Here is a 22,187-nt window from a genome sequence, read left to right as displayed (position 1 = left end):
TAAGATATAAATAAAAATATTATGTCTAAAAATATTAAATTAATATATTTTATATCTATCTTAATAAAAAATATAAAAATACTAATAATAGATATAATTTATTTTTTATTTTTTTATTTATTAATTTTTTATAATTATATATTTTAAAAAAATTTTCAAATAAAAAATAAAAATAATTTAAATTTTTATAATTTATTATATTTTATTACCAAATAAAATATAAAAATATTAAATTTTATATTTTTATTTTTATGTCTGTTCTAACAACAAACGCGGAGAGAAGTGTTTTGGCGAAGTTAAAAGTATATAATGTGCTACATATTTGCTGTGTTTTATTTTAATTTTGCATAGGGAATAGGATCTTGAGTAATATGGTCGAGTTTGCACTATGGATCTTCAACGGCTGGCTTTAGTAATCTCTTAGTTGACTTGGACTAAATTAAACAACTACTACTATATATGGGGTAAAATTAAATAATTAATATTAATTAGTTATTATTAATATTTTTAATTATATAAAATTATATTTAATAATATAAAATTATATTTTTTAATAATTAAATATTAACTAAATTTTAATAAAAAATATTAACTTCTGAGACTTTTTCTTAAATAAATAGTTAGTAACGGCGAATCTTCTAACTAGCATTCTTGCATGCAAACTCATATATTAAAAAGTAAGAAAACGTGAGACTTAGCTTTCATCACATTTAACTCATCAAATTTTAAAATATCGCATTATTAAATATATATTAATTAATTTGTATATCTATTTAATAATACGGTATTTTAAAAGATCTCTCAACAATATATAGAATATAGAATATAGATCTTGTTATAATGTTATTTATGTTTCAGTAAGATCTTGCTTAGTGAGAGTCAGATCCATATATACATACATCTGAACTAAGATATACAGAGGGCACCATATGGTAAATTGGATTTTTCAATAAAGGCGTCCTTGTTGATTATGAGAAACTGTGGAATCTAACTTTTAATTAGACAATATTAATAAATTTTAAATTTTAAATTATAATATTAATAATTTAAAAAATTAATTATCTAATACTACCCATAGATTATTACTTGTCAAAGATTAAAAAAACAAACATAAAATTGCCATCCCTAAATTACTATTTGTTTTAAAAGTATTAATTGTCTAATAAAATAGCATATATACAAATTAATGGAGGCATGCATTTCGAAGCAAATTCCAAAACTTAGATCTAGGAAGGTGGAGTGCCTCAAATTGCCGTTGTCTCCAAGCACTAAATTAGTTATTCAATCAACATACGTTTACGAATATCTAGGGTTATTTATTTATTTTTTTAACTTGTCAAATCAAAAGGTATCTATATTAACTTACTACAATATTATTTTTATGAATTAAAAATTGTAATAAATATATATTTATGATAATTATTAGTAAAATCATATTCTTAATTAGTTAACCATTTATGGACTTTTTAGGATTTGACAAAGTGGCAAACGGATAATTAAGACACTTATTAAGAATTAAATCTAAAACATTTTGATGTTTGCGTGTAGGGTATATGCTACTATTATAGCATTTTGAGATCACTTGCACGATTTTCTTTTTCTATAATTATAATGATGATAATAATGATAATTAAATCTCAGCATTTCTATTTTTATGGAGATGACGCCACGACCTTGTGTTATGTATGTTACTATATTTATGTGACACATCTTTGTTGAATATGAAAGTATTAAAGGTCCGTTTGATTCTAACAAATAGGATAAAATACCGAAAATAATATATAAATGATAAAGATATAAAAATTAATATTTTTTATTTTTTATGATAAATTAAATGTAAGATAAATAAATAATAAAAAATAAATAAAATAATAAAAAAGAAAATAAAAAAAGAAATTATGTTTTTTTTAAGTTATGAATAAGATTCAAATCCATAACTTTTAAATAAGTGAATATAGAAAGATTATGTCGTTTAAATTATAATTTATTGATAAAAATTATATTTTTATATAATATTTTTATGATATAAAATATACTAATTTAATATTTTAAGATATAATATTTTTATTTATATCTCATTTATTAAATACAATTTTATATTTTTATATTTGTATTTTGTCATGGTATACAACCAGCCTTGTTACGTCCATATCTGACATGCATGAAGCACACATGTGTCATGTGTCAATGAAGTCACGGGCGGCATTGTCTTGTCCCCTTCCCTACAATCTTATTTATATGTAAAGTATTTTTTGTGAGGACACTAATGTTGAAAAGAAAGAAAAAGAAGAGGAAAAACAAATTAAATCAATCAAATTTTGCATCTACTGAACAAAGATCACGTAGTTCTAAACACTAGTTTCAAGTATACATAACATTTTTTTGGTTTGTTTATATTAACTTTCTAATAAATTAAAGAAAAATTTTATGGTGCCTATAAAGCTTATGTCCCATTTATCTAAAAAGTAAGAGATGAAAGGGTGAATCTATCTCACCATTTATATTTGTATCAAGTAGTTGAAAAATTAAACATGTGAAAAGACACCTAAATTAAAAAGTATAAAAGTTTTATATTAAAATTCAAATAGTAAAGAGTAATTTAATTTTGAGATTCTAAAAGCTTAAGTAAAAATTCAACCTTATAAAATCAAATTTATTCATAGTTTATAACACATCATTTTTACAATGCATGTTCATCCTTCCATCACATCTTCCAATCACTTTAATTTCCTTCGTCACAAAAAAATAAATAAATAAAAATGTAGGGGCTCAACTTCATGTGACTATATATGAGAAATTAAGATGGAGAATGTTACGTGTATATATACACACAAATGAGTAATGCTAGATAGACAAAAAAAAAATCAGAATTTACCTTATTTAACATTAATTAATTATCACAACAATTAATAAATACTAAATAAGACAAGTTATGACTGTTTTTGATTGATTTTCTTTAATTACCAAACATTTCTACGCACAAAATAACTACAACATGGTATATAAAATCAATGAGTTAGTTAAAACGCTAGAATATTTTAAAGTTGTTGTTAGTAACTACCAACTAGTAAGTGCTGCACTCTTCTTACAAATTAAAACAGATGGAAAGAATTAACACATGATAATTAGCATTAATAGTCAAATTAGTTTTTGAAAGAGAAGACATTTTTAAATTTGTCGCTGAAAGATTTAATAGATTTTCGTAAACATATTTAGTTAACGTCTAATTGAACATATTATGTATCATGCATGTTATCCGTTAACATTTCACATCATCAATCGGCGAAAATTGTGAGTGGAGTAACTGAAAGGACAAATATAATTAATTCGTAATTTTTAAAGGACCAATTTGATTGAAAAAATCTTTTAATGATGAATTTAAAAAATGTCTTATTTTTCAGGAACTAATTTGACTATTAACAATAATTATGTGTAACGTAAATTATAAATACAATATAATATTATAAATTTATAATAACTGCACACATATAGAAGATATCATGTAACGTATATTTAAACATAGTATATATAGCATAATTGCTAATAGAAACCCATCATTCTCCAAGCTACAAAGTGAATTATGAATTAAACAAAGGTGTAATGAGAAAAAGCAATAATAATAAGTTGGTTGCACTGTGGTGGCTTATGCTTGTTTTCATGGCCACTTCACCATGTATTGTACTATGTAACAAAGTTGTTTACATTAGGAAAGGTGTCATGGGCAGGGACATTGATAATAAGCATTTTGCGGATCAACCCACCCCATTTGATGCATGAGGCAATCTTGTTTTGTTTGGAGGTTGATTGATCAAATCATCAAGAACTAGAATGGTGTGTGCTTCGGATTAATTTAAGTTGCTTAAGATTTTGAATGGAGTTGAAAATCATCCATGTTGCACACTTTTGGTACTTATACTAGAGTATGAAAATAGTGTAATGTAAATTGCAACTTTATTTGTGAAAATTAACAGAATAATAATATAATATACGTTTATTAAGCATAACTTTGATAATAATAAACACAAGGGTGATTGAGTGGTAATTAAGAATTTATCATCTCTTAAGTGTTGAAACTTCAAACTTCATCTTGGACTAATTGTAAAAAAAAAAAAAACTTTTTGATTAGTAAACCGTGAAGACTGAAGACTAAGAATAGTTTGAAGTTGGAAAATTAGACAGGATAAAGTAACATAGTACAATTATTCAACCTTGGCTAACTCCTTTATACTCTGCATCATTACACTGTTGTTCTAGTAGTTCCTCCATGATGGAGTTAGAGGCATGTGTTGATAATGATAATAGTTCTTCTTGTTATGATAGAGAAGCTGAACTAATATCTTTTGAAGATTCAAAATCAGGTGTGAAGGGTCTTGTAGAATCTGGTGTCACAAAGATCCCACGCATGTTCTATTCACCAAACTTTGATGAAACCTCAACAACAGCAAGTGACTCAAATCTGAGAAGCATCCCTGTCATAGATCTTCAAAACATACACAACAATAATAATAATAATCTTCTTCATGTTCAAGTTATTGATCAAATTAGAAGTGCATGCAAGGAGTGGGGTTTCTTTCAGGTGATCAATCATGGTGTTCCTGTTGATGTTCTTGATGAGATGATCAGTGGAATCCGTAGGTTTCATGAACAAGATGTTGGAGAAAGGTCATTATTTTACTCCAGGGATAAGAACAAGAATGTTAGGTATTTCTCCAATGGTACCCTTTTCAAAGACCCTGCTGCTAATTGGAGAGATACTATTGCTTTTGTTGCAAATCCTAATCCTCCAAATCCTCAAGAAATACCACATCTTTGTAGGTAATAATCAATCATGTTTCTAATTAATGCCAATTTTCTTGGGTGTTTTATGGTAATTTGACTAATTTCTTATGCTATTTTTGATGAATTGGTTGTTGTATATTTGTAGAGACATTGTGATAGAATATTTGAAGAGAATAAGGGAATTGGGGGTTACAATATTTGAGCTATTATCAGAGGCTCTTGGCCTTAATCCTTGTTACCTCAAAGAAATGGGGTGTTCTCAGGATCTTTTCATGATGGGTCAATACTATCCTCCATGTCCTGAACCTCAATTAACTATGGGAACTAGCAAGCACACCGATAGCGATTTCATGACAATACTCCTGCAAGATCAGATGGGAGGGCTTCAAGTTCTTCATGACAATCAATGGGTTAATATCCCTCCAGTTCATGGAGCTCTTGTTGTAAATATTGGAGATATTTTACAGGTAAATGCAAGCAGTGCATAAAAATTAAACTCATTATATTATTGATATGTAAATGGTCTCAATTTTCTTGAGATAGCATATGGTTTATCTAACAATTAATTCAGAGAAAAATAAAATTGAGTGCATTGTGTAACCAAATTAACAAAAGAATAATGATGTGGACATTCTTTGTTATGGACTTGTTAAATTTTATAACATTGATTTTGTTGACTTGTTTGTTAGACAATGAAAGATGCAAATATTTTGTTATCATACTCACACTAACAACTCTTTTCTTAACTTCCCTTAATCCTCTAGATAATCAATTTGGTTTCTTAATTTCTTTTGATCATGCTTTTAATTTTCATTGCCTTTTCTTCTTATTGATGCAGCTTATGACAAATGACACATTCGTCAGTGTTTATCATCGGGTTCTAGCACAAAATACAGGGCCTAGAGTTTCGATTGCGACCTTCTTCATGAATTTTTCTACATCTGAGTGTACATCAAAGGTTTATGGTCCAATAAAAGAATTGTTATCAGAAGAGAACCCTCCAATCTACAGGGACATTACTATGAAGGAGTTCTTGGCACATAACTTTGCAAAAGGCCTTGATGGCAACTCTTGCTTGCATCCCTTCAGGTTGTGACTTGTGATGCAAACAAATAAGATATAGTTGGTTTTGCTCTGTATTTTACTATTATTGATTCACTCTTTTGCTTTGTTCTTTATTGTTGTCAATTTGTGTTTTGTGGTTTTCCTTATCTAGTGAATTTTAGGTAATTAAAGCCATGTTTATTGTCTATGCTGGCCAAAAGCATAGTTTATATAGAAGATATATGCTAGTTTTGTATGTAGCTTTGTTATAGAATTTTCACAAACAGAAACCAATTTTTATGTTATATGGAAATGCAGTGATCTTTGTCCAATACCAATCATTATGCAGTAGAAAGAATCTGATGCTGAGAGGCTTCTTTTGCTTTAATCATATTTATTTTTCTGACTTCTACATGGATATATGCTATAAAGTTATTTTTCAAATAAAAGAGGAAAAGAAAAAAAAGGACAAGACATGGATGCTTGAACGAATTAGACATAAGAAAAAGGAACATGATTGAGGCATGAAGAGGGTTCAGAAAAAAGAAAGAAAGAAAGAAAGAAAAAGAATAAATAATCATAAAGATTTACTTTGACTAGTCTTTTAAAATTGAGCCAACTTTTCATAGACGTATTATTAATCAAAACAAATCAAATAAGTCTATACGTATCATTCTATCTCTAAATACATAGGCCTTTTTTACATTATCATCCAAGTATACCATATTTAGCAAAGTAACATGAAGCAAGAACAAAAATGTAAGGCTCCAGTTACACTAAATTATTAAATCCAGAGTTTTGTTTTGTTGCCCACAGTATCTCCCAGTCCGACAGACCAGGCCAAGGACCAATCTAGCCAACGGGTTGCTGCATACATAAGGCAGTATTCGAACCCTCAATACTTACTTAAGCAGATGAATGAGCTGACCACTCGACTAAGTATTCCCAAAGTATTATGAACTTGATAACGATGGGCTGAGGAAACAAATGGTTGTCCAAGCTTTTATGAAGCCAGGCCCAAATGTGAACAAAATTCCAAAATATCTTTCCTTTCACCAACTCTCACATCTTTCCAAAGGACTCAATCTCAGGTGTCCTGACTCCAGATCTATTGTACTTGAACTGCTGTACCTTTCTGATGAAGGTTCCTACCATGGAGTTAGAGTCAGTTAATGATTCTAATTGTGACAGAAAAGCTGAAGTACAAGCATTTGAAGATTCAAAATCTGGTGTAAAAGGTCTGCTAGATTCTGGGGTGACAAAGATTCCCAGCATGTTCTATGTCAAGTTAGACCCTTCAGACAACACCAAACAAAGTGACTCAAATTTCAGCATCCCAGCCATAGATCTTCAAGACATAGACAAGAGTTCATCGCTTCGCGGCAAAGTAGTTGACCAGATTAGAAGTGCATCTCAGAAGTGGGGATTCTTCCAAGTGATCAACCATGGTGTTCCTGAAGATGTTATGGATGAGATGATCAATGGAATCTGTAGGTTTCATGAACAAGAAGCTGAATTAAAGAAACCGTTTTACTCAAGGGAGAACAGCAAGAAAGTCAGGTACTTCTCCAATGGCAAGTTGTTCAGAGACTATGCTGCTACTTGGAGGGATACTATTTCATTTGTTGCAAATCCTGATATTTCCAATCCAGAACAATTACCAGAAGTGTGTAGGTAATGATTTCTTACTTTCTGATATTAGTTTTGGATCTAAAACTTTCAAATGCTTATCCTTGAGCTTGATGATAATTCATTAAAATTACTAGGGTGGTTTCTCTTATTAATTGCTACTCATAGTTGAATAATGCTTGCTGCACCTCACTTGACACTTCACTTTGAGATAGCTCTATTGATTGTTAAAAAACTGTACAAATGTGAGTAACATGGCTTTAATGAATAAGCAAAACACTTTTCTGATAATTTAACTTTTAAGCACCTTTCTTGTACTTGTGACATGGCTTTTGATTGGTTAAGCTCACTTGTTCATTTCACTTGTTGGAATTGTAAACTTTTGACCCTTTTCTTTTGTTTTTGATGGAACTCTTGTGTGTTTTGCAGAGATATTGTGTGTGAATATACAAAACAAGTAAGGGCATTGGGTATTATAATCCTTGAGCTTCTGTCAGAGGCTCTTGGCCTTGATTCTTCTTACCTTACTAAAGAGATGGATTGTGCTGAGGCACTTTATATTATGGGTCAGTACTATCCACAATGCCCTGAACCTGAGTTAACTATGGGGCTCACAAAGCACACTGATTGTGACTTCATAACTATACTTCTGCAAGACCAAATTGGTGGTCTTCAAGTTCTTCATCAGAATCAATGGGTGGATGTTCCTCCAATACAAGGTGCTCTTGTTGTAAACATTGGAGATATTCTACAGGTAAATACTTAACACTCCCTCCAGTCCACATTGATCAGTCATTTTGATTTTTACATTACCTTGGTAAATCAATGTAATACATAATGATGGAGTAGTTTAAGTTTTTCTAAAGATAAATAATCTTGAGATTGCATAAAAGTTCACCTATTCAATAACTTGATCATCAGAGAATGTATTGATTATATTTATTGAATTGCTTTTTTATGCAGCTTATGAGCAATGACAAGTTTATCAGTGTTTATCACCGGGTTTTGTCCAAGACAATAGGCCCTAGAATTTCAGTATCAAGCTTCTTCATGAACTTCACCATATCTGAGTGTACATCAAAAGTTTATGGTCCAATCAAGGAATTGTTATCAGATGAAAACCCTCCGCGATACAGGGACATTACAATGAAAGAAATCTTGACAAATTATTATGCAAAATGCCTTGATGGCAACTCTTACTTGATCCCTTTAAGGTTGTGAACCAAATATAAGGTATTGTATTAACACTGGTACCTTCTTGAATCTCAAGTAGTTAACTAGTGCCTGTGCCTGTTGTTCTTTTAAATAAGCAGCATCAATTTCTAGATGCACAAGGCAAAGTCAAATATAATAATTGTACTATTGAAAACCATCATGAAATATTCCATCAATGAATACACTTTAAGCTTCTACTTTCTTCTGAAAGCTTGAATCTTTAGTACTAATCAGTTTTGCTATCTAAGTAACACCAAGCATGTGATACCTATGTAGTATATTTTTTGTCAGTATTGTACAATTTTTATGTTCAACAAATGTGATACAAGAAATTGTATGATAAGAGATTATACTTAATCTTAAATAGGATTTATTCTCAAAACATTATCAACTTTGATAATTATGGGCTGAGGAATAGTTGATCCAAGATTATATGAAGCCTTGGCCCGAAAATGAACAAAATTATTACAAAATATCTTCCTTTCACCCCTGTCCAAAAAGGAAAAAAATCTTCCTTTCACCAACTTTCTCATCACTGCAAGGAACTGAGTCTCAGGTGTTCTGACTCTAGAATCTAGATCTGCTGTACTTTTCTGCAAAATTTCCTTTCATGGAGTCAGAATCAGTTGGTGATTCTACTTATGACAGAAAAGCTGAAGTACAAGCATTTGATGATTCAAAAACTGGTGTAAAAGGTCTCTTAGATTCTGGGATGACAAAGATTCCTAGCATGTTCTATGTCAAGTTAGACCCTTTAGAAAACACCAAACCAAGTGACTCAAATTTCAGCATCCCAATCATAGATCTTCAAGACATATACAAGAGTTCATTGCTTCGCTGCCAAGTAGTTGATCAGATTAGAAGTGCATCTCAGAAATGGGGATTCTTTCAAGTGATCAACCATGGTGTTCCTAAAGATGTTATGGATGAGATGATCAGTGGAATCTGTAGGTTTCATGAACAAGAAGCTGAATTAAAGAAACCATTTTATTCAAGGGATAGCAACAAGAAAGTTAGGTATTTCTCCAATAGTAAGCTTTTCAGAGACTATGCTGCTACTTGGAGGGATACTATTTCATTTGTTGCAAATCCTGATCTTCTTAATCCAGAACAATTACCAGCAGTGTGTAGGTACTGCTTTCTAATATTAATTTTGGTTCTAAACCTATCAAATTCTTAGCACTTGATGATGGTTCAATAAAATTAGTAGAGTGGTTTCTGTTATTAATTTCATTTTATAGACTATAGTTTATAGAAAGTTACATAAATTCACCAATTAGATGACGTATCGGAACACTATAGATCGCAAACTAGTTCATCTATGGATCACCAACACCAATAGAGATAATAATGATACTAGTTACTCAGATTAATTGATACAACAATTTAATGTGCAAAAATTGAGGTAGAACTAGCTACAATTTTAAATGGGGGGGGGGGGGGGGAAGCACAAATGCGAGTGCATAATTTTTTTATAATATATCTTTATATTCCTTGCCTTTCTTCTATGATCTAAGCATAATAAGTATTCTAGCTGTTTAGCTTTATGCAATTTTTTATTGGTCACGGTCATCACTTGCTGCCATTGTAAACTTTAGACCCTCTTCTTATGACTTCGATGGAACACTTGTGATTTATGCAGAGATATTGTGTTTGAATATGCAAAACAAGTAAGGGCATTGGGTATTATAATCTTTGAGCTGTTGTCAGAGGCTCTTGGCCTTAACTCTTCTTACCTTAAAGACATGGATGCTGCTGAGGCACTTCATATTATGGGTAATTACTACCCACACTGCCCTGAACCTGACTTAACCTTGGGACTTACAAAGCACACTGATTTTGATTTCATGACAATACTTCTGCAAGACCAAATTGGTGGTCTTCAAGTTCTTCATCAGAATCAATGGGTTGATGTTCCTCCAATGCAAGGTGCTCTTGTTGTGAACATTGGAGATATTCTACAGGTAAACTAATGTATTCAGTTGTAGTCTTATAGACTGTATTAAGATATATTGATTTATTTATGAAAGGTCTTTAGAGAATGTTTATTGAATTTTTTTTTATGCAGCTTATGAGCAATGACAAGTTTGTCAGTGTTTATCACCGGGTTAAGGCCAAGACAGTAGGTCCTAGAATTTCAGTAACAACCTTCTTCATGGACCTTACCACATCTGAGTGTACATCGCAGGTTTATGGTCCAATAAAGGAACTGTTATCAGATGAAAACCCTCCACTATACAGAGATGTTACTAGGAAAGAAATCATGGAAAATTATTATGCAAAAGGCCTTGATGGAAACTCTTACTTGATCCCTTTAAGGTTATGAACCAAATAGTTGTAATTGTTTAATACTGCCTATGAATGTTGTTGTTTTAAATAAGCAGCATCAGTTTCTTGATGCACAAGGTAAAGCCAAATGTAATGGCTATACCATAGAAAACCATAATAGTTTTCTGTATCATGACAGTACTAAGTGTTGTGGGTGTAACATATTAATTAATCTCTTATGCAGTTCTGCTAGATGCCAGAGCATGTTTAACGTCCACATAAATTTTAGAGTTCTTATTATACCGTATAACTGACTCCATTGACTAGTTTAACATACGTCAAATAAATTTTGAAAGGAAATTTATTACCAAGAAGACATTAAAGTTTCTGAGCAGGAAATGTTGAATCTCTCACCTTAGCATACCTCATGAAAATTTTAAAATATATTAATATTAGCTGAAATGAAAATAACCCACTAGTTGAACTCACACACACAACGAGAATGATTATGTTGGAACTTGGAAGAACTAATATTCAAGGATATAGCAAATAGTCTAAATTAATGAAGACTTGAAAAGATTAAAGTACAAGGACAAAAATTTAAGAACTATGAACTAGGATAACACCCAAACAGGAGGACAAAGGAACTTGGCTTCTGGCAATACTCTCTGAAAACTTATTTTAAAATGTTGTATAGTCTTTCTCTCATAATTAATTAAAATTAAGTACAATTTATTAAATAAAAATAAATTTAGTATGGCTGAGCAAAAGATTGGACTTAATTTACAAGTGTCATAAAATTATGAATTAAAATTTTTTTATTAAAAATACAAAAAATTAAACTTTTTAATGCATTCATTTTGTATTTATTAAAAAATATTTAAAATTTTTTATTAATAATAATATTATCATGTATCTGTATATTAGCTATATTATTATTATTATTATTATTATTATTTTGAATCATATTTATTTATCTACATTATTAAAAATAACTACTATTTTAATTGACAGCATGAATAGTTATTAAAAAGACAAATTTTTTATAATGTCAGCATATAAAAAATAAACTATGTCATTGTATCAAAATTAAACTTTTTAAAGATTTGTCATTTGAGAGGTTTAATATCTCAATTCATGGGGCTTATAATAGTACACCCCCTAATTTGATATTACTTAAATGACTCACATTATCTATTTTAACATACACCTAATGAATTTTGAAGCGACTTTTATTTAGATACAAGACATGAGAGTTTCTCTAACAGTAAATGTTGAATATCTCACTTTAGAATCCCTCAACAAGGTTTGTAATTAATATACTTTCATACATGAGTATCCTTAATTCTTGATGTGCTTCATATCCTGAAGTGTTTTAGTAGAGAGACATCGTCATCTAGCTCTTTGGTATACGCCAGTTTAACCAAGTCCGACATTTTCATTTCCTTATAAATTGGAGGATTCTCTTTTGTCACCAACTCTTTTATTGGTCCATACATTCTTAGACATTCATCCTGAACATGTTGTCTCAGAGAGCATGAAACCGAAACTCGTGGACCTACTTTCTGAGCAAGAACTCTGTGCTTGACGCTAATAAACTTGTCATTTGTGATTAGCTGTAATCAGTACTCAGACATTAATAGGTCAATTGAACAACTTAAATGTTTGTTTAATTTTGTAGAAGATTATATACAAGGGTATATGGTTAACCTATTAATACACAATTAGATATACAATATAAATCACTACCAAAAACATTGATGAATTTATTAGAATCACCTGCATCATATTACCAAGATTAATGATGAAAGCACCAGGAATAGGAGTGACATCAATCCACTGGTTTTCATAGAAGACTTGAAGTCCACCAACAAGGTCTTGTAGAAGTATAGTTACAAAGCCCACATCTGTATGAGAACTTAACCCCCAAGTGAGTTCAGGCTCAGGGCAAGGAGGGTAATAATGTCCCAGCATGAAAATCCCTTTAGCACAATCTATGTCCTTAAGGTAACTGCGTTCTAGGCCTAATGCCTCCGAGAACAATTCTAACAGAGTCAGTGCCAGTTTCTTGACATGATCTAAGTATTTAATTGTTACATCTCTGCAAGCATATCAAATTAAATCATCTAACAGTTCTCAATTATCAAGTTTATACGATGACAAACTACATATGAGTCTCAATCAAATCAACAACCAGGCTAGAGTTCTAGTCTTTATGCATATACCTGCAAATACAAGGGAGTTGGTGAGGGTCAAGGGGCCCTGGTGCCAATAGACAAGAGAGGGTGTCCCTCCAATTAACCTCTGAAGCTTTATAAAAGTTGAAGTGTGTGTTGTAGAACACTCTCTTTGTAATATCACGTGAATAGAATTCTCTCTTCACCTCAGCATCTTGCTCATGGAATCTACGCACCCCGTCAAGCATTTCATCCAAAACACACTGTGGAATGTCATGGTTGACCACATGAAAGAAACCCCAGTTCTCACCCGCATCTTTCACTTTCTGAATGATTTCATGGCGTGAATTACCTTCTTCGTGTAATGATCCCAAATCAATAACTGGAATAGTAACATTGGTAGCAGAGGAGAAGGAAGAAACGTTGACTTTATGGTTGTCATGAACGAATATCTTTGGTAACTTAGTCAAACCAGCATCAACAAGACCCTTCACACCTGCTTTTGTTTCATCAAAAAGCTTTAATTCCTTGTTCCTATCATAGCCTCCATCTTCATGAACTGCTTCCATCATGTTTCCTCTGTTTTCAATAAAATTTCTTTATTCAATTAAGAACTTAATTCATAGTATTTAAAACCTTGCATGTAATGTTTACACTACCCAGCCCCATCTTTTCCAGTGCTATCAAAATTCTAACAACAAATCAGTAAACAACTAAACCAAAAATTTTAAAAATATATTAAAGAAATAATAAAACCAATGATAGTGGGAATAAATTAAAGGGATGGATGAAGCATGAATTTAAAGGATAAGCTGGTTCAAATTGGTGGGATGGATGAATCCGCAAGACTTGTCAAGTTAGCAACCGAGAATGGATCCATTGCTCATGTATGATGTTACCAGATCTAGTTTGAATCAAACATTACCGAGTTGCAGTTGCAGCAGATGTGAGAGGGTGAGGAGACCCGGTTGCAGATATGAGACTCAGAACAGAAGAGAATGAATCCCCGATTTTTCTTCTTTTTTTTTCTTTCTTTAAAAAAATAAAATAAAATAAAATTGGGTTATATTGAATCCATGGTAGTGACTGAGGACCGTGACAGGCTGACAGCTTGAGATATGGGAAAATAAAAATGAAGATGGTGTCTGACGTTAACGATAATGAGTAAAGGTCATTTATAATTTTATTTTAAAAAAAATTGGCATATTTTTGTCTTATAAACTTATTTTTTATGAATATAATACTAATTTTTTTTATAAATAATTTTGTCAATATTTTAAATATTTGTATATGAAAATCTTATTTTTTAAAAAATAATATATAATGGTTAATGTGTGAAATCAAATGGTATGAGGTATTATGTAATGCATATAACATAAGTTTTTTATGAATAGTTTAATATGATTATTAAGTTTTTTTTATAAAAAAAAATTGTCGTCTCACTATATTTTTATTAATTCAATTTATTAAAAGATTATTCTATTTTTATAAAAATATTGATAAAATTATTGATATTCAATGAGATTAAGTGGAATTATTACAAAAATATTTAAAATAAAATGATAATTAAGTTCACAAAATTTGTTGTACTTCAGATAAAATAGTCTTAAAAAAAAAAGTAACAAATAAATGACTAACATCAAACACGTTCAATTTTTCTGTTAAGTGTTGATACAAAACGAAGTTGGTCACATGTACCATTATTAATGGCGATGTATTTATTAGTGCTACCTGGGAATAAAAATGTTATTGTTTCGAGCAATTCTTTTCCACGCTTTTAAGTTCAGAAATTCTCCTTAATCCTCTCCACGTTTCTTTATTTACCCACAAATTCTAACAGACTATGAAAGCTTCCCTCCAAAACTGGTGATTTTTCTGATGATCTTACGATGTTGTAGAAAGAAGAAGATGGTGTGCGTTGTTATCATATTCATTCTCTAGATAATTTTTTTTAATAATTTTGTGTTTGAAAATTTGTGATTTCTTTTTGTGTGGTCCCAATGGCATGATGAAACTGAATATGAGACTGAGATGGATGATAATGCAACTAAGATGAGAAAGAAGGTGGAAAAACGAAAGATCACTGGTTCAAGGAAAAAATGTCAAGTGTGAGTTTGAGGATCTCGGCATTGAAAAAGAGAACTACAATGATTGAACAATGATAGGTCAAGATCTAGAACTAAATGTGCATAAGAAAAGTGTGAAATTGGAGATTCTAGAAAAATTAGGAATTAAAAAAGGTATTTGATTGAGGGTGAATAAAGACTAAATTATCTTTAACCTTTTGTTTTATTCTAACATGTAATTTAATAGCTAGGTCATTTATTTAACGTTATATATTAGTAACACCTTCAACACTTACAAAAAAATCTAACAGAAAGATTGAATGTGTTTACTGTTAGTCTTCTTTCAAAATATATTTGTTGTTTTTTTTATTTAGAACTATTCTATTCAAAATATAAATTTTTAAGGACTTAATTGTTATTTTACTCAAATATTTAATTTTATTTTAATTTTTTATAATTTATTCTTTTTTAAGATGAGAAATCCCTTTAGTGAGAAAAAAATTAGAGGAGTCAAGTTATGTTTGAGGGTTAATAAATTTATTGTTTTCGTATTTATTTATCAAATTTTAGTTTAAATCTAACTTAAATAAAAAAATATTATCATTTTTTTATATTTTATAAAAAAATTTTCACTTAAACAAATATTTATATAGAACGAACTATCAATTCGGTTCTTTTCCATATTTCAGAATGACAACACAATCTCTCACAATAAAAATAAAAACGATTTATTTCGGTCATGTCTTCTATTTATGTGATACAATGCAGTCTCTATGGGTGTTTTACCGTCAACACTGAACGAAAAACGCTGACGTCTCAGGTTTAAAAATAGACAGAGGCCTAATCGTCTCTAAATTCAAATTAGTTAGTGATTTAATTAGTTAGTGATTTATTTGTCTTTATTCTTTAAACAATATCTTTTTTCAAATTATTTTTTATTATTATATTAATATTATTTTTTTAATATTTTATTGAATATATAGTATAATAAGTACAAATTAATTAATAAATTATTCAAATTTAAAAATATTATTTATTATAAAACTAAATAAATAATTTTCAAATATAATTTTTAAATATATAAATAATAAATATTAAAATACGATTAATACATGAATAATAATAATTATATAATATAATATTAGTATTATGATTTAGATAATTTTTACAATAAAATAAAAACTAATAAATATATTATTTGATATATAGTAAAAAATTTTTTGAATAATAACAAATTTAATTTTTTCTCTCTTTAAACTAAATCAATAATTCTGCACACACACTCAAAGCATCAATAATATTATTAATCTATTAATAATACATATTCTCATAAGGTAATATATATCGTTGAAAATTTATCAATAACACACGTAGACCATTTATAAACTCAACAAAGTCAAAGCATTAATGATATTATTAATCTATTAATAATACATATTCTCATAAGGTATATATCGATGAAGATTTATCAATATAAGAATAACGTAGATTCATTAAAATTAAATTAAATTTACATATATTTTACTCAAAACATTATTAATAAATTAATAATATTATTGATATTTTGAGTTTGTCGAATTTATTATGTTTTATTTCATTTAGTATTAGTAGCTTACTCTAAAAAATTTTACTATATATCAAATAATGTGTTTATTAGTTTTTATTTTATTGTAAAAATTATCTAAATCATAATACTAATAATATATCATAGAATTATTATTATTAATGTATTAACCAAATTTTAATCTTTATTATTTATATATATTTAAAAATTATATTTGAGAATTATTCATAACAAATGATATTTTTAAATTTGAATAATTTATTAATTAGTTTGTATTTATTATACTATATATTCAATAATTTATTAAAAAAATATTAATGTAATGAATAAAAAAAATTTAAAAACGATATTGTTTAAAGAAGAGGGACAAATAAACCCCTAACCAATTTGAATTTAGAAATAATTAAGCTTCTGTCTATCTCTAAACCTGATACGTCAGTACTTTTCGTTCAGAATTGATGAAAAAATACCCACGAAGACCACATTATATTGTGTCACGGAAATAGAGGATAGAAACCGAAGTGAATCGTTTTTGTGATAAGAAATCGTGTTATTATTCTGAAAAATAGACAGAAATCGGGTTGATAGTTTACTCTACTTTTATATATATAAACGAAGAGAATTAGCTTTGTTATACTATTTTAATTGTATTTTATATACTATAAAATCTTTTACAATAAAATTCTTTAATTTGTTTAAACAATTATTTTAATATATATAAGGTATAGGTCGACAAAACTATTTTTCATATTATTATTATTATTATTATTATTATTATTACGACGCAATTATTTATTCAAGAGTTATATAAATTATTTTATAAGTAATTATAAAATAAAAAAAATTTATTATTATTTTAGTTATCTAAAATTTTATTTAAAAAAAGTGTATAGTATTAGATTTTTTGCACAATTGGTCTAGATATCTTAATTCTTAACAGTAATTATGCCTTTTTTTATTTTTTTAATTAAAACTATAATACTATTAGTTAGAATGTTTTAAAAAAGAAAAAAAAGTTTAAAATTTTTTTACACCCATGGCATTTTTTCATAAACAAAAATAAAAATATATTAATTACGGGAAAAAAAGAAATCGCAATTAACCAACGAGGAAGGGTATTTAAGATGTCAAAGTCTCTCTTTGAATTAGACACAAAAAAAAAAAAAAGTCTTTGAATTTGTTTCGCGTTTTTCTTTCGCGCTGTTTTTGTTTCCCACTTTGAAGAAGAAGAAGAAGAAATGGTAGTGAACTTATACCCTATTTCTCACTACGAATTCGGCCCCAAAGAGACCAAGGTTGAGAAGGACTCCTCCGTCCCCGCTCACTTTGATCGTCTGAGAGAGATGTTCGTTTTCTTTTCACTCTTTCTTTCATTACTCGCTTTTCTCTTCTTTTCTTTCCCCTCAAACAAATACAAAATTTAAAACACTTTCTATACGGCTATACCCTCCTTTTCTTTTCTTTTCTTTTTTTTTATTTAAAGTTGAGATTTTGACATGTTGCACTTTCTTGACATGATTTTGTTATAACGTTCTAGAGTCCACTGGGAATTTTATAGGGTTTTAGGTCTTTAGGGTTTAGGTTGGTGTGTTTGTTCTTTGTTGCTTATATGATGCATATGTTTTTTGCTTTTGTTTTATGAATTTCAGCTTTCAAAAAGAAGGAATGAGAACCAGCGTTGCAGGCGTCTTACTGGTGGGTTCACTTGTTGATTTAATGTTCTTTGAATTTAGCACTTTTGGTATGTTCTGCATTTTTATCACTAGTGTTTTTAATGTAACAATGAATCCCCTTCTGTAAGGTACTCTGAAATGTTATTTATAATATATTAATAGAATATAAATGATCATATCTTTTATAACACATGAGCTTATGTTAAGTTTGAAGCTGGAATATGAACATTGAGAAGGTGTCTAGCAGCATCTTCATAGGGGAGGTTATTTGGAATGAGTGTTGGGTTGTTAGGATAATTTCTTTGGTGATTCTGTTTGTTGTTCTATCTCAACATATGCTTTCATTTTGCAGGTACAAGAACACGATTATCCTCATTTACTACTTCTTAAAAAAATCGGAGAAACATTCAAAAACCTTCCAGGAGGACGGCTCAAGCCAGGAGAGAATGGTAGGATCTTGAATTTCCACTTGTTTAGCATGATAAATTATCTGATAATAGGAGTTCTTGGTTATCCTAATCTGCTGTTTGTGCTCTTGTTCTTCAACTTGACAGAAATTGAGGGCTTGAAGAGAAAGTTGACTAGCAAGCTCGGTCCTAGGTTGCAAAATCTTGTGCCTAACTGGGAGGTACTGTTACAGTATTACTTGCTTTTTGGATGTATGGAAGAAATTATCTAGAGGCAAAGACTTGGACAAGTAAAACCGATGTGTTTGTAGAAGAATCGAAATGTTTCTGTCTTATGGATGAATGAATCTATGAAACTGGACAATTGTTTGGATTCTATACCTACTAGTGTGTATTGGATGAGTGTAATATTGTTGTCTTTCCACATTATATGGGCCCATACCAGAAGATATTGTTGATGTTGCAGATAGGTGAATGTGTGGCAAGATGGTGGAGGCCGAACTTTGAAAACTTTATGTATCCACACTGTCCTGCTCACATAAAAAAACCAAAGGTAATTTACCACTGTCATTGAGTATCATGTACTCTTGATTTTGTTGGTCCGTGATTACAAGTATGCTAGTACTTTGTGCAGGAGTGCAGAGTGCTTTACATGGTCCATTTATCTGATAGAGAATACTTTGAGGTGCCGAAAAATCTAAAACTTTTTGCTGTTCCAATGTTTGACCTGTATGACAATGCTCAGGTATGGCAAATTATGTATGATTTATTTACTCTTTTTTCTTCCTGTTACTATGTTGAAAATTGTTTTGTAAATTGGTAGGTTGAAACATTTTATCATCAAATTCTCTATATAAAAACATTTCCATGAACTGAAGCTTTTGATTTTGAAGATGGTTTGACTAATCTTAAAGTTTGCATTAGAAGGATCATATGCTAATTTGTGTATCAATCAAACTTGGTTGCAGGCATATGGTCCCGTTATATCCAGCATTCCTGAGCAGATTTCCAGATTTGAGTTTAGAATGAACAACTAATGCATATTTGGAACTTCCATTGATTCTTCCATGCTGATAAAATACCATCTCCTTTGGCATTTCAAGAACAAGGACCTAGTTATTTCATTCTTATCGTTTGCATAAACCTGTTGAATGTTGAACTCGTTAGTTTCAAAAAAGAGAGTAGTCTAAGTTTTGGTCACTTTGTATAGCTTTAGCCTTCTGAGATGATTGGTTAGTAGTTCTTGTTAATCCGTTTCTTGTACATATTACAACCATGTACAGATGTATTTGTGTGACATGAGGGTGCTGATATGTGACACAAGCATTTGATTTTACATTTACTGATATACATGTACAGATGTATTTGTAGAAGATTATATACAACTAATACAAGGGTATATGGTTAACGTAGTAATACACAATTAGATATACAATATAAATCACTACCAAAAACATTGATGAATTTATTATAATCACCTGCATCATATCACCAAGATTAATGATGAAAGCACCAGGAATAGGAGTGACATCAATCCACTGGTTTTCATAGAAGACTTGAAGTCCACCAACTTGGTCTTGCAAAAGTATAGTTATGAAGCCCACATCTGTATGAGAACTTAACCCCCAAGTGAGTTCAGGCTCAGGGCAAGGAGGGTAATAATGTCCAAGCATGAAAATCCCTTCAGCACAATCTATGTCCTTAAGGTAACTGCGTTCTAGGCCTAATGCCTCAGAAAACAATTCTAACAGAGTCAGTGCCAGTTTTTTGACATGATCTAAGTATTTAATTGTTACATCTCTACAAGCATATCAAATTAAATCATCTAACAGTTCTCAATTATCAAGTTTATAGGATGGCAAACTACATATGAGTCTCTACCAAATCAACAACCAGGCTAGAGTTCTAGTCTTTCTGCATATACCTGCAAATACAAGGGAGTTGGTGAGGGTCAAGGGGCCCTGGTGCCAATAGACAAGAGAGGGTGTCCCTCCAATTAACCTCTGAAGCTTTATAAAAGTTGAAGTTTGTGTTGTAGAACACCCTCTTTGTAATATCACGTGAGTAGAATTTTTTCTTCACCTCAGCGTCTTGCTCATGGAATCTACGCACCCCGTCAAGCATTTCATCCAAAACACTCTTTGGAATGTCATGGTTGACCACTTGAAAGAAACCCCAGTTCTCACCCGCATCTTTGACTTTCTGAATGATCTCATGGCGTGAATTACCTTCTTCGTGTAATGATCCCAAATCAATAACTGGAATAGTAACATTGGTAGCAGAGGAGAAGGAAGAAACGTTGACTTTATGGTTGTCATGAACGAATATCTTTGGTAACTTAGTCAAACCAGCATCAACAAGGCCCTTCACACCTGCTTTTGTTTCATCAAGAAGCTTTAATTCCTTGTTTCTATCATAACCTCCGTCTTCATGAGCTGCTTCCACCATGTTTCACTCTGATAGGAATAAAACACAATTCCCTACTTGCAAGAATCAGAGGAACAACAATATCCACTCACAACAAGTATTAACACCAGCACAATAATACCCAATAGCAGCGGAAAAATCACATAAACCAAAAATTATAAGCAAGCTAACACACCAAGATTTTTAACGTGGAAAACCTCCTCAATGAGAGAAGTAAAAACCACGAGTCACCAAGACCAGGATATAGCTTCACTATGATGAAAAATAGGGTACAAGAGAGTCACAAATTACTGCACAAAACGTGCATACAACAAGCCAAACAACCCAAGCTTCAAAGCTTTCAAAACAAGAACAAGAAGATGAAAATACCATAAAAATAGAGCTACTGTGCGTGGCCAATATCTCCAGCTACAGATGTCGAATTGAAGATCCGAACGGTAAAATCAAAGAACCAGATGTGTAGAACACACTGTCCAAATTTGAGCTCGATCCAACGGTTAACGAATCTGCAGTGACCAATTTACAGAGACAGCTTTGTGTATGTGCGAAAATGACTTTCTCTCCTCTCTTCTCTCTAGTGTTTGGTGTTCTCCTTGCAAAATGACCTCTCTCTCTCAACCCTAACTCACCTCAGCCACTTTAACTAATCATGGGCTTGGATACTAGCATTTGGGCTTTTTCTCCACATACGAAGGGAGCCCAAAAACCCAACAAATCTCCCCATCACGACTATGTGGAGGTAACCGCCAATCCGGCGATTAAGCAACAAACTTCAAACTTCCATCTTAGTAATGCCTTGGTCATCATATCAGAACCATTTTCATCAGTATGAACCTTTTCAAGTTCCAACAACTCAGCATCCAAAACATCACGTATCCAATGATACCTCACATCAATATGTTTGGACCGAGAATGAAAAGTAGAATTTTTACCAAGAT

At 30.5% G+C, this 22,187-nt stretch overlaps 5 protein-coding genes across 11 annotated transcripts; 3 read left to right on the top strand and 2 right to left on the bottom strand.

The window, feature by feature from the left end:
- The first annotated feature begins 4,181 nt into the window (after positions 1-4,181).
- On the top strand, positions 4,182-6,155 carry LOC112802805 (1-aminocyclopropane-1-carboxylate oxidase homolog 1). Its single transcript, XM_025846159.3, has 3 exons — positions 4,182-4,815; positions 4,925-5,246; positions 5,618-6,155. The coding sequence occupies exons 1-3, from the start codon at positions 4,265-4,267 to the stop codon at positions 5,873-5,875; spliced, it is 1,131 nt and encodes a 376-aa protein (XP_025701944.1). The 5' UTR covers positions 4,182-4,264; the 3' UTR covers positions 5,876-6,155.
- Positions 6,156-6,541: 386 nt separating this feature from the next.
- LOC112802806 (1-aminocyclopropane-1-carboxylate oxidase homolog 1) lies at positions 6,542-11,187 on the top strand. 4 transcript variants are annotated; one of them, XR_011881578.1, is made up of 5 exons: positions 6,542-7,497; positions 7,882-8,206; positions 8,416-8,685; positions 10,310-10,631; positions 10,736-11,187. XR_011881578.1 is itself a non-coding variant. In XM_072236377.1 (5 exons), the coding sequence occupies exons 1-5, from the start codon at positions 6,962-6,964 to the stop codon at positions 10,991-10,993; spliced, it is 1,692 nt and encodes a 563-aa protein (XP_072092478.1). In that variant the 5' UTR covers positions 6,542-6,961; the 3' UTR covers positions 10,994-11,187. The 4 variants fall into 4 exon arrangements, 3 of the variants coding, with proteins under 3 accessions (XP_072092478.1, XP_029154421.1, XP_025701947.1); XM_072236377.1 differs by having other exon boundaries at positions 8,416-8,666; XM_025846162.3 differs by having other exon boundaries at positions 6,898-7,497; positions 8,416-9,798.
- Positions 11,188-12,149: 962 nt separating this feature from the next.
- LOC112802809 (deacetoxyvindoline 4-hydroxylase) lies at positions 12,150-14,265 on the bottom strand. 2 transcript variants are annotated; one of them, XM_072236376.1, is made up of 4 exons: positions 14,038-14,265; positions 13,161-13,691; positions 12,729-13,036; positions 12,150-12,551 (listed from the first exon to the last, which is right to left on the bottom strand). In XM_072236376.1, the coding sequence occupies exons 2-4, from the start codon at positions 13,682-13,684 to the stop codon at positions 12,538-12,540; spliced, it is 846 nt and encodes a 281-aa protein (XP_072092477.1). In that variant the 5' UTR covers positions 13,685-13,691; positions 14,038-14,265; the 3' UTR covers positions 12,150-12,537. The 2 variants fall into 2 exon arrangements, with proteins under 2 accessions (XP_072092477.1, XP_029154592.1); XM_029298759.2 differs by having other exon boundaries at positions 12,715-13,036; positions 14,038-14,253.
- Positions 14,266-17,889: 3,624 nt separating this feature from the next.
- On the top strand, positions 17,890-20,245 carry LOC112802811 (pre-mRNA cleavage factor Im 25 kDa subunit 2). The gene is made up of 7 exons (XM_025846167.3): positions 17,890-18,087; positions 18,392-18,437; positions 18,768-18,864; positions 18,970-19,043; positions 19,289-19,375; positions 19,457-19,567; positions 19,791-20,245. Exons 1-7 carry the CDS (start codon positions 17,981-17,983, stop codon positions 19,857-19,859), a joined length of 591 nt encoding a protein of 196 aa, XP_025701952.1. The 5' UTR covers positions 17,890-17,980; the 3' UTR covers positions 19,860-20,245.
- Positions 19,655-21,848, bottom strand: LOC114924079 (deacetoxyvindoline 4-hydroxylase-like). 3 transcript variants are annotated; one of them, XM_072237865.1, is made up of 4 exons: positions 21,619-21,823; positions 20,747-21,278; positions 20,301-20,622; positions 19,655-19,966 (listed from the first exon to the last, which is right to left on the bottom strand). In XM_072237865.1, the coding sequence occupies exons 2-4, from the start codon at positions 21,268-21,270 to the stop codon at positions 19,856-19,858; spliced, it is 957 nt and encodes a 318-aa protein (XP_072093966.1). In that variant the 5' UTR covers positions 21,271-21,278; positions 21,619-21,823; the 3' UTR covers positions 19,655-19,855. The 3 variants fall into 3 exon arrangements, with proteins under 3 accessions (XP_072093966.1, XP_072093965.1, XP_072093964.1); XM_072237864.1 differs by having other exon boundaries at positions 20,747-21,302; positions 21,619-21,812; XM_072237863.1 differs by having other exon boundaries at positions 20,747-21,848.
- Between the last annotated feature and the right edge of the window lie 339 nt (positions 21,849-22,187).

Source organism: Arachis hypogaea, chromosome 5 (genome assembly GCF_003086295.3).
Source record: "Arachis hypogaea cultivar Tifrunner chromosome 5, arahy.Tifrunner.gnm2.J5K5, whole genome shotgun sequence".
Taxonomy (NCBI): domain Eukaryota; kingdom Viridiplantae; phylum Streptophyta; class Magnoliopsida; order Fabales; family Fabaceae; genus Arachis; species Arachis hypogaea.
Note: the sequence above shows the minus strand (reverse complement) of the source record. Positions and strands in the feature narration are given on the sequence as shown.

Coding starts and splice junctions, on each gene's coding strand:
- LOC112802806 (XM_072236377.1), top strand. CDS start 6,962: ATGAAGGTTCCTACCATGGAGTTAGAGTCAGTTAATGATTCTAATTGT. Junction 7,498..7,881: donor CAATTACCAGAAGTGTGTAG/GTAATGATTTCT, acceptor TGTGTTTTGCAG/AGATATTGTGTGTGAATATA. Junction 10,632..10,735: donor ACATTGGAGATATTCTACAG/GTAAACTAATGT, acceptor TTTTTTATGCAG/CTTATGAGCAATGACAAGTT.
- LOC114924079 (XM_072237863.1), bottom strand. CDS start 21,270: ATGGTGGAAGCAGCTCATGAAGACGGAGGTTATGATAGAAACAAGGAA. Junction 20,623..20,746: donor CAACTCCCTTGTATTTGCAG/GTATATGCAGAA, acceptor ATATGCTTGTAG/AGATGTAACAATTAAATACT. Junction 19,967..20,300: donor ATCTTGGTGATATGATGCAG/GTGATTATAATA, acceptor AACATTCAACAG/GTTTATGCAAACGATAAGAA.
- LOC112802809 (XM_029298759.2), bottom strand. CDS start 13,684: ATGATGGAAGCAGTTCATGAAGATGGAGGCTATGATAGGAACAAGGAA. Junction 13,037..13,160: donor CAACTCCCTTGTATTTGCAG/GTATATGCATAA, acceptor ATATGCTTGCAG/AGATGTAACAATTAAATACT. Junction 12,552..12,714: donor ATCTTGGTAATATGATGCAG/GTGATTCTAATA, acceptor TACTGATTACAG/CTAATCACAAATGACAAGTT.
- LOC112802805 (XM_025846159.3), top strand. CDS start 4,265: ATGATGGAGTTAGAGGCATGTGTTGATAATGATAATAGTTCTTCTTGT. Junction 4,816..4,924: donor GAAATACCACATCTTTGTAG/GTAATAATCAAT, acceptor GTATATTTGTAG/AGACATTGTGATAGAATATT. Junction 5,247..5,617: donor ATATTGGAGATATTTTACAG/GTAAATGCAAGC, acceptor TTATTGATGCAG/CTTATGACAAATGACACATT.
- LOC112802811 (XM_025846167.3), top strand. CDS start 17,981: ATGGTAGTGAACTTATACCCTATTTCTCACTACGAATTCGGCCCCAAA. Junction 18,088..18,391: donor TTTGATCGTCTGAGAGAGAT/GTTCGTTTTCTT, acceptor TATGAATTTCAG/CTTTCAAAAAGAAGGAATGA. Junction 19,044..19,288: donor ATCTTGTGCCTAACTGGGAG/GTACTGTTACAG, acceptor TTGATGTTGCAG/ATAGGTGAATGTGTGGCAAG.